A 10,199-nucleotide genomic window follows, 5' to 3' on the forward strand; every position below is an offset into this window, starting at 1 on the left:
TTTGGGACATTGGTGATAGGAATGTTGCACTGGTGATGGGTGGTGTTCTTTACATGACTGAAACCCAAACACAATCATGTATGTAATAAAGTTGGTTAAATAAAAAAATAAATTAATAAAATTAAGCAATTCTAAAAAAAACAATTCTAAAGAAAATTGGTTTCAAGTTATTCTCATGAAATACAACAAAGGCTGCATGACCTAAGCACAAGCAATATCACAAAAGATGATACTCCCTTAATTAAAAGTCAGAGTTCCTGGGGCTGGAGAGGTGGCACTAGAGGTAAGGTGTCTGCCTTGCAAACGCTAGCCTAGAAGGCGTGGTTGGATCCCCCAGCACCCCATGTTGTCCTCTGAAGCCAGGGGCGATTTCTCAGCACAGAGCCAGGAGTAACCCCTGAGCATTAAATGAGTATGGCTCAAAAACAAAAACAAAAAAAGTCAGAGTTCTGTTAACTCTTTTTTTTTTAAGGTCATGCACAAAGTTACCAAAGTAAACTTAGATCCTGTGAACTTATTTTAACCTCTTAATTATTTTAATCTCTCAGCATAAGAAATTCAAAACATTGCTGATCATTGGATACATTGCTCAAAAGCCTCATCTCAAACCTGCAGCACTTAGCAGTTTTTCACTCACTAGTTTTTCTTTTAAACATTCCAAGTATATCTTTTATTCACGAACAAACCACAAGTCCATTTCTATTTCTTTGGCCTTCATGTTAAAACACTAATAATAAATCTTGTACTAGAAGACTCCACCTAATCCTCAGATTCAGATCCATCTTCATCTTGACTAATTTGGAAGTAGCGAAGTTCGTAAGTCTCCTTGTCAGATGCAACTACTCGAAGCCAATCACGGAGATTCTTCTTCTTAAGGTATTTCTTTGTAAGATATTTTAAATACCTTTTAGAGAACTGTTTTCTCAGAAACAACAGTGATTTTGTTCTTGAAGCGTTTCAATGTGAACTACATTCCCGAGATTTCCAGTTTTTCCATTGACTTTAACCTTCTCCCATAGAAACTGTTCAAAATTTCCAGAATCAAAAATTCCATCTTCTACAGGATGAGTAAGATCCAAATTAAATTTCCAGGTTGCCCTCTTAGGCTTCTTGTCCTTAGGCGCCATATTGAAGTCCAGGTGGCAATCTGAGAGTCACTAGTTTTTCTATTTAAAAAAGAGAGACCCTACTAGATAGAACACATATATCGATTTCCCACTATAATTTTTACCATATTTAACCGAACTCCCACTTCTTGCTTATAGTCAGAACCCCCATTTCTTCCTTCTGCACAAAGATATATACAAGTTAAAAACTTTTCCTTGGTGAAAACCAACATATAACCACAAAGATCTGCCCTATTCCTTCAGACTGAAACATCATCAGGTTGCTGTGGGATATTCCCAGCCCTTAAATTTTTGACTCCAACCTCTCTTTGCTTCCAGAGGTTCTAAGCTTAATCCACATTCATGAAACTCACCCTGCATATCACTGCAGCATCTTTCCTGTATCTACAGTCACTGTGCCCCCACGTTCCTAGAAGACAATCCCACAGGAAGACTCATTTCCTTTACAATCGTTCCACTGCACCATAGGGGGCCATCCTGACCAAAGGATGCCTTTTTTAGGGCCTCCACAGCCAGGCCACATCCCAGTTGCCTAGATATCTTAGCATCATTAATGTCCCAGGAATCATCACAAACTGTTCCCCAGGAACCTCGATGCCAGATCTCTACATGCCCAGTGCAAGTGGTGTTTTCTCCTTGAAGTCTGATATTACCTAAAAAAGCAGATAATTAGGTCATTTGAGAATAAAGACACATCTAAGGCATCACAACACAGAAAAGGTTGAAACAAACTAAAAGGTCAATTTAAACTCAAAGAAAGAGAAGGAGCAAAGGACTGAGCAACCGAGGTAATAGGGCACAATGGTATGGTCAAAGATAAAATTGAACTTTTGACGATAAAATTTATGTGGGTTGTATTTTACTTGTTTGTTTTTAGTGATGTACAATGGAAACCTAGGAATGTTATGATGGAACACTACTGAAACTGAAAAGTTAGTATTTTGGAAACAATGCTTATGTATAGACATATATCAAATATACATATTCAATAAAAAATACATATCCCAAAAAAAATACATATCCTATTTTGTGGGGTATTTGGGGGTGACATCCAGTGGTCAGGATTTATTCCTGAATCTGTGGTTAGAAGATGACCTCTGGAGATGTTCAAAGGACCATATGCAGTGCCAGATTTGAACCAGTTAGATGATATGCAAGGCAATTTCTGTACTATCTCTCTGGTTCCATAAAACAAAATTATTCTCCTGCAAATGCCCATATCTTCTCAAAAGCTTGGTATTATTTAATCCTAGATGTAATAAACATTAGTGTAACTCATGAAATTTCCAGTGAATAAGTTCATGTTAATAACTTGTTGATGAGTTTTTAAATTACATTTATTCAAAGAAAAAGCATCACATAGTTGACACAACTGATAAATAAACATGTTTTAGGAAGACCAAAAGCATTATGCTTTTTATAATATCTTTATTTAAACATCTTGATTACAAATTGATTGTGACTTAGGTTTTCAGTAATGTAAAGAACACCCCCCTTCACCATGCAACATTCCCACCACCAATGTCTCAAATCTCCCTCCATCCCACCCCACACCCACCTGTACTCCTAGACAGGCTTTCCAGTTCCCCTCATTCATTCATATGGTTTATGGAAAGTTCTCAGTGTAGTTATTTCTATAAATTCACTCACCACTCTTTGTGGTGCGCTTCATGAGGGAGCTGAAGTTCCAGCCCTCTTCCTCATTGTCTCTGAGGATTGTTGCAAAAATGACTTTTATTTTTCTTAAAACCCATAGATGAGTGAGACTATTCTGCGTCTCTCTCTCTCTCCCTCTGACTTATTTCACTCAGCAATGATAGATTCCATGTACATCCACGTATAGGAAAATTTCATGACTTCTTCTCACCTGACAGCTGCATAATATTCCATTGGGTTATATGTACCATAGTTTCTTTAGCCATTTCGTCTGTTGAAGGGCTATCTTGTTGTTTCCAGAGCCTGGCTATTGTGAATAGTGCTGCAATAAATATAGGTGTGAAGAAGGGGTTTTTGTGTTGTATTCTTGTGTTCTTAGGGTATATCCCTAGGAGTGGAATAGCTGGATCAAATACAAAGAGACCTTATCCCTGAAGTTCTCTGGTGTAAGACCGACTCTGGGCTCCAGGCATACTAGGTAGTCCAACCCCTGATTCATTCTCTGTGATCACGGCGAATTTTCTTTTTCACACATTAGCTTTTTGTTTGTTATCTGGTTTCTGTTGTTGATAATTCTGGTTTCTGTGCCAGAAGGATTCTGGTATTCTGTGTGGTTTCTGTGTTTCATCTAAGTCAGGGAAGTTTTTAATCTTTCCTGGTCCTGACTACAAAACTTTAATTCTCAGATCTGTGTTATAGAAACTACTAGATCCAGAATGCATTCAAGGGAGAGAATGAAAAGCTGTCATCTGCTCAGGAGACTACTGGACAAACACAGCAGGTCAGAGGAAATGATCACCCATTTGGATTTACAGCTTTTCAGATATTTTTTTACTAGGGTGCAGATATAAAGTCTCCCTGCAAGTCTTTAATTTCAGAAGAGCAACAATAGTTTAAAATCAGTTATAATAGTTAAAATCAGTATCTGCAGATCCACAGTTTTGTGCAGTGAGATGCTAAGTCACCTGGTCCCTTCTGCCTGCAGCTGTGTGGTGTAACGGGGCTCAGTGGATCACTATGTCCATTAGATAGGAACACTGTCGGGTCAAAGTGCCAATATGACTTACAGCTCACTGTGCTAACATCGATGCCTTTTGTTAGACTGACTTCCAGGAGAAGCTTTTGGCCTTAGTCAGAAAGTTATGTGAGGATCAGTCAAGACCTGAACTAAGGGGAAAAAAATCTTATGGCTTCCAAATCCACATACACCTCAAAAGCAAGCTTCAGACTGTTGTCCTCTCTCAGAGTGCAAATGAGCAACGGAGACTTGGTCACATACCATCAATCGATATCAACACAGCATTCAGTCTGTGGAACAATGTGATAGAAGCCTGATCTTATGCAAATTCAAGCCTATGAACTAAAACCATGGCCAGGAGAAGACAGTCCCACGCAGTGTTCTCCTGCACTAACGCAGACTGAGAACACAAAAGCAACCCACCACTGGTGTCAACCTCCCCCCACCAATATTCCCAGAGTCCACTCCATGCCATCACCACTGCCCCCAGCCTGCCAGAATATAAGGCCCATTTTTGGTTTTGATTGCTAAAGTTTGAGCCTTGTGATTTCATTGTTGTTTACTTTGACTTGGATATTTAGTTCTGTTCTTTTTTTTTTTAACACTATCAATGCACCTGAGACCTTTTGACCCCTGTTCCCATCCTTTCATAGGTGTGTTTTTTCTCCTCCACTCCTCCTCCTCACTATCCTCTAGGGCCAAAAGTGTTCAAGACAACTGCCATTGAAACCATTGCATTTCTTCCTGCAGTTATTCAAAAGACCATACATATGTGTTACCTTTCTCTATTTATCCTTCTTCTGGCTTACTTCACTTTAAACATAATATCTTCCAGTTCCATCCATGTAGCTGCCAATTGATTGATGGCATCACTCCTTACAGCCATGTAGTATTTCATTGTATTTACAGCACACACAACAACTTCAATGACATAATGAAATTATCTCTATAATGTACATTTTTTTTGTTTGTTTTTGGGTCCACACACGCAGCGCTCAGAGGGTTACTCCTGGCTCTGTGCTCAGAAATTGCCCCTGGCAGGCTCTCGAGGAACTATATGGGATGCTGGGATTCGAACCACTGTCCTGTATGCAAGGCAAATGCCCTACCTCCATGCTATCTCTCCAGCCCCTATAATGTACAATTTTTTTAATTTTTTAATTTTTAATTATGAGAACAGAGATGCAAAGAAAGAGGACAAGATAAAGTTAGAGTGGAAGGACAATCACCCATAACATAATTCTCAGAAGTCCCCTTGATGATATCTTAACTTTGAACTTTCAGCCAAAGAACATTAAGACAAACAAAATAGAATCCATGTGCAATTATTTTGTCCTTCAAGTCCCCAGATTGTAACACATTATAATATTTCTTTAACAGCACACAAGGCAATCTAAAGCCATAAAACTTATGTAACTCCTTAAACATTAGAGGCATAGTATTTTTTACATTTCCATGTACATGCATATTAGCTTAAGTTAACCTCAAATTTTAAGTGGTTTTTTGTTTAAGGATTAGAGTCAAAGGAGCACAGTAAAAAACGGTGTTTAGAGTGGCAATTGTTGTTTGCATAGGCCCACCAAAATATGAGGGGCAATGGAAAGGAATAACCTTGGCCTAAATACAAAGAGACCCTACCCCTGAAGTTTCCTGGCATAAGACCAACTCTAGGCTCCAGGCAAGTTAGATCATCCAATCCAAGACATTGTTCGTAGTGCCAACACACTTTTCATACATTCTCTGTTGTTGGTATCATGTTTCTGTATTAAAGATCCTGGAATCTGCATATTCTACATTAATGTACAATTTTTTACACTTCCCAAAGTAACTAGTAATATAACTATTTACCCAATATATCTGACTACATTTTTCTACTTCATTTTTTTTTGAGTTTTCACATCTTTTTTTTTTTTTTTTTTTTTGGTTTTTGGGCCACACCCAGTAATGCTCAGGGGTTACTCCTGGCTATGTGCTCAGAAGTCGCTCCTTGGCTTGGGGGAGCCATATGGGACACCGGGGGGATCGAACCGAGGTCCGTCCAAGGCTAGCGCAGGCAAGGGCAGGCACCTTACCTTTAGCGCCACTGCCCCGCGAGTTTTCACATCTTTAATCCAGTCCCTCCAACAAGCCCACTTCACTCACTTCAGCTCCTTCACAGCCAAACCTGGGGGCAGCAACTGCTTCAGTTTCTTCTCCGCCTTCTCCTTGTCTGTGATGACCAACGTGTACAGGTTAGCGGAACCTTGAACTTCACGTTGTCCTTATTTTTCTTGATCTTGACGGACTTGGCATCCTTCCTCCGAGCTGTGAGCAGAAAGTCCTTGATCTCTTCGATTTTGCCTGGCATGGTTGGTTGCAAGCGAGCAGCAAAGGCCAAGCTGGTCCCCGGCCTTAGATGATCCCAGATGATCCCCCTTCTCCCCACGGAGCGCCCCGGAGACCCATTTTTCTACTTCATAATTATGTTTAAAGCTTGCCATGTAGGGGCCGGAGAGATAGCATGGAAGTAAGGGCGTTGCCTTTCATGCAGGAGGTCATCAGTTCGAATCCCGGCGCCCCATATGTCCTCTGTGCCTGCCAGGATGCAATTTCTGAGCGTAGAGCCAGAAATAACCCCTGAGCACTGCCGGGTGTGACCCAAAAACCACAAAAAAAAAAAAAAAAAGCTTGCCATGTAGACAAAACAATACTGCCAGGAGTAAATTCAAAGTACAGAACCAGGAATAATTCCTGAGTCCTGCTGGATTATGATGCCTAAACAAATAACCCAGCAAACAAACAAGAAATGATATGGAATTATTTTAAAAATAGATCCTAACCCTGTGTTAAGTCTGCATGCACCTAAAACAAAAGGATGTTGTTGGAAAGCACTATGGAGATTTCTCCTAAAGTTGGAAGTTGAGCTCCCATATGATCCAGCTATACCACTCCTAGGATATATCCTAGGAACACAAAAATACATACAAAAATCCCTTCCTCACACCTATTCATTGCATCGTTGTTTACAATAGCCAGACTCTGGAAACAGCCTAGATGCCCCTCAATAGAATGAATGGGCTAAAGAAACCTATCGTACATATGTACAATGGGATATTATGCAGCCATCAGAAGAGATGAAATTTTCCTATTCATGGATGTATATGGAATCTATTATGCTGAGTGAAATAAGTCAGAGGGAGAGAGATTAAACACAAGAATGGTCTCACTCATCTATTGGGTTTTGAGAAAAATGAAAAACATTTGTATAATGATTCTCAGAGACAAAAAAGAGGAAGACTGGAGGGTCCAGCTCCCGACATGAAGTTCACCACAGGGATTGTTTGGTGCAGTCACAGAAATAATTACACTGAGAACTATCATAACAAAATGTGACTAAATGAAGGAAGTAGAAAGCCTGTCTAGAGTACAGCCGGTGTGGGGTGGAGAGGAGGAACATTTGGAATATTGGTAATTGGAATGTTGCACTGGTGAAGGGATTTATATACATATATATATATATATATATATATATATATAATAAAAGACAAAGGCCTCCCAAATGCTTACCACAGCTGTGTTATTTTACACTGACTGTATAGAAAGAGGAGGTACAGTAAGTAAATGCATCCCATATACACCTCAGCCCAGGCCCTTTGCCTGGTCTGTATTGTTGAATGGAGGGGCAAAAAAAAAAAAAAAAAAAGGATGTATAAAGACTGATATAAAAAAAAAAAAACTTGGACTCTGAGAGATAGCACAGCGGTGCTTGCCTGCAAGCAGCTGATCCAGAACCTAAGGTGGTTGGTTCGAATCCTGGGTGTCCCATATGGTCCCCCGTGCCTGCCAGGAGCTATTTCTGAGCCGACAGCAGGAGTAACCCCTGAGCACCGCCAGGTGTGACCCCAAAACCAAAAAAACAAACAAACAAACAAACAAAAAAACAAAAAAAAACATCTAGGGGCCAGAGAGATAGCATGGAGGTATTTGCCTTTCATGCAGAAGGTCATCGGTTCGAATCCTGGCGTCCCATATGGTCCCCCGTGCCTGCCAGGAGCGATTTCTGAGCATGGAGCCAGGAGTAACCCCTGAGCTCTGCTGGGTGTGACCCAAAAACCACAAAAAAAAAAAAAAAACCTCGGGGCCGGGCGGTGGCGCTAAAGGTAAGGTGCCTGCCTTGCCTGCGCTAACCTTGGACGGACCGTGGTTCGATCCCCCCGGTGTCCCATATGGTCCCCCAAGCCAGGAGCAACTTCTGAGCACATAGCCAGGAGTAACCCCTGAGCGTTACTGGGTGTGGCCCAAAAACCAAAAAAAAAAAAAAAAAAAAAAAAAACAAACCTCTAAAATAAATTAAGCAATTGGTATAAATTAATATAACACTATAATATATAATATATCAATAATATTAATAACATCATTAATATTATTGATACCATTAATATAATATCAATAATGATATTTGAAAATCTTATATAAATTTATTCATACCAATAACCATAACAAAATCATGAAAAATTTATATTACTAAAAAAGCAATTTACAATGTCCACACAGCAGTTAAAATTAAGATCTATTTATCTATAATTACCATGCATCAATTATATAATTCAGAATTATATAATTCTGAGTGCTGATGTACTCAGAAGAGACGATTATATCTTCAAGTATTTATATAAATATATATGGATTTAAATTACTCCTCCAACTTAAAAAATAGAAGCTAAACTTTAGGAAAATTCCAAGAAGAATAATCTTAATGTATTAGAAAGCAAGGCTGGAGTAATATTTCAGCAGGTGAGGTGCTTGCCTTACAGTTTGATAACCCCACCCCGGATGTGGTCTCCCGAGCCCCAGAGGGGTAATCTCTGAGCACCATGGGAAGGAAAGAAGGGGAAAAGGAAAAGGAAAAGGAAAAGGAGAAAGGAAAGGTTGCCTGCGAGCTTGTTTTTTTCAGAGACTATTTTCACTAAGATCAAAGTCAGATTCGGGGGTTTGATAATTCTTTTGTTTGTTGCTCTGCTGTTGTTGCTGCTATTGAGGTCACACTGTGAGATAAGCTGTGAGCCATTGTGACACCTACAAACTGTGGGTGTCCTCTGAGGATCAAGGAGGGACCATGAGCTGCCTCAGGTGCCCATTCTCAGGAGGAAAATGAACAAATACTGTGTTTGCTCTCCAGAAATGTCTTTCCTCAATTTGGAAGTCTCCAGGCCCCCCCATCATCTGAAAAATAGGGAGCTTTTTAGAATCATTTTTTAACAGAATCATCATGAATTTCAACATTTTAAAGTCATACATGATTTCATTTTAGTCATGCAATGTCCCAGCTTCAGGGACCAGAGCAATAAATAGCACAGTGGGTTGGGTGTTTGTCATGCATGTGGCAAACCCAGGTTTGGTCCTCGGCATCCTATATGGTCCCCCAAGCCTGCCAGGAGTGATTCCTGAGCTCAAAGCTAGGAGTAATCCCTGAACACCACCAGGTGTGACACAAAAACAAAAACAAAAAACAAACATGGGGGACCTTTGAGAGGTGGAGTTGATGAAGCAGCATTTGAGCTCACAGTTTGGAGTTGACAAGCCACAGATTGGGGCTGAATCCTCTGGAAGGTGCTGCAGGAGGAGACCGCACCACCTCTGCAGGACAGGAGATGGCATTGTTGTCGCAAGGAACAACAGCTAGCAGCCTGTTCTCCACAGTGGGGCGGAATGGTTGAGCAGCCAGCAGCGAGACACCCAGGACACAAGTCCCCCTGGATTCCTGGCGAAGAGCGACCATAGATGGCGGCATTTAGCAAAGGAAGGGTGGTAGGCTCAGAAATCCTGCTTTGTTTCTATTTTTGATTTTGGGGAGAGGGTTGTTGTGTCTTTTTTTTGGGGGCGGTGGGTTTCCTGGCTCTGGACTCAGGGTTCACTCCTGCTGGGGTGCTGGGAATGGAACTGAATCAGCCTCATGCCAAGCAAGTACCTTATCCACTACACTATGTCTCTGGCCCCTTTCTGTTTTGGCCCCTGAATTGGAGGCCTGGGAACAGGACAGCCAGCTACAGCAAAATCTTGCTGGACGGGGGTGGGGTGGGTGGGGGTCCCTATTTCAGAACAGAAGCATCCAGGGTCTACATGGGTGGAGTCTAGGTGAGAAACCCCAACTCTCCTCTAGCACATACACACACATACACACATTGGGGTGAGGGGAGGGGTACTCTTTCTCTCCTGCTCCTAGGCGAGCCTCAATCCCTCTGGGCTGCACAGAAGACACTCTCAAAAGCATTGCATTATGGGGCCGAAAGATAGCACAACAGGGAGGGCATTTGCCTTGCATGCAGCTGACCCAGCTTCGATCCTCAGCATCCCCATCTGTCCCCACCCCACCCCACCCGGAGCCAGCCAGGAGTAATTCCCGAGCACAGAGCCAGGAG

At 41.2% G+C, this 10,199-nt stretch overlaps 1 protein-coding gene and 2 pseudogenes across 1 annotated transcript; 1 reads left to right on the plus strand and 2 right to left on the minus strand.

Moving 5' to 3' along the window:
* Window positions 1–759: 759 nt before the first annotated feature.
* Window positions 760–1,132, minus strand: LOC126006339 (60S ribosomal protein L22-like 1; annotated as a pseudogene).
* A 4,761-nt stretch (window positions 1,133–5,893) lies between these two features.
* Window positions 5,894–6,236, minus strand: LOC126006351 (60S ribosomal protein L38-like). The gene is given in 2 exon segments (XM_049771747.1): window positions 5,894–6,043; window positions 6,046–6,236. Coding segments are annotated over 2 exon segments (207 nt in total). The 5' UTR covers window positions 6,149–6,236; the 3' UTR covers window positions 5,894–5,939.
* A 1,093-nt stretch (window positions 6,237–7,329) lies between these two features.
* On the plus strand, window positions 7,330–7,468 carry LOC126007959 (uncharacterized; annotated as a pseudogene).
* The last annotated feature ends 2,731 nt before the right edge of the window (window positions 7,469–10,199 follow it).

Source organism: Suncus etruscus, chromosome 4 (genome assembly GCF_024139225.1).
Source record: "Suncus etruscus isolate mSunEtr1 chromosome 4, mSunEtr1.pri.cur, whole genome shotgun sequence".
In the NCBI taxonomy this organism is placed as follows: Eukaryota; Metazoa; Chordata; class Mammalia; order Eulipotyphla; family Soricidae; genus Suncus; species Suncus etruscus.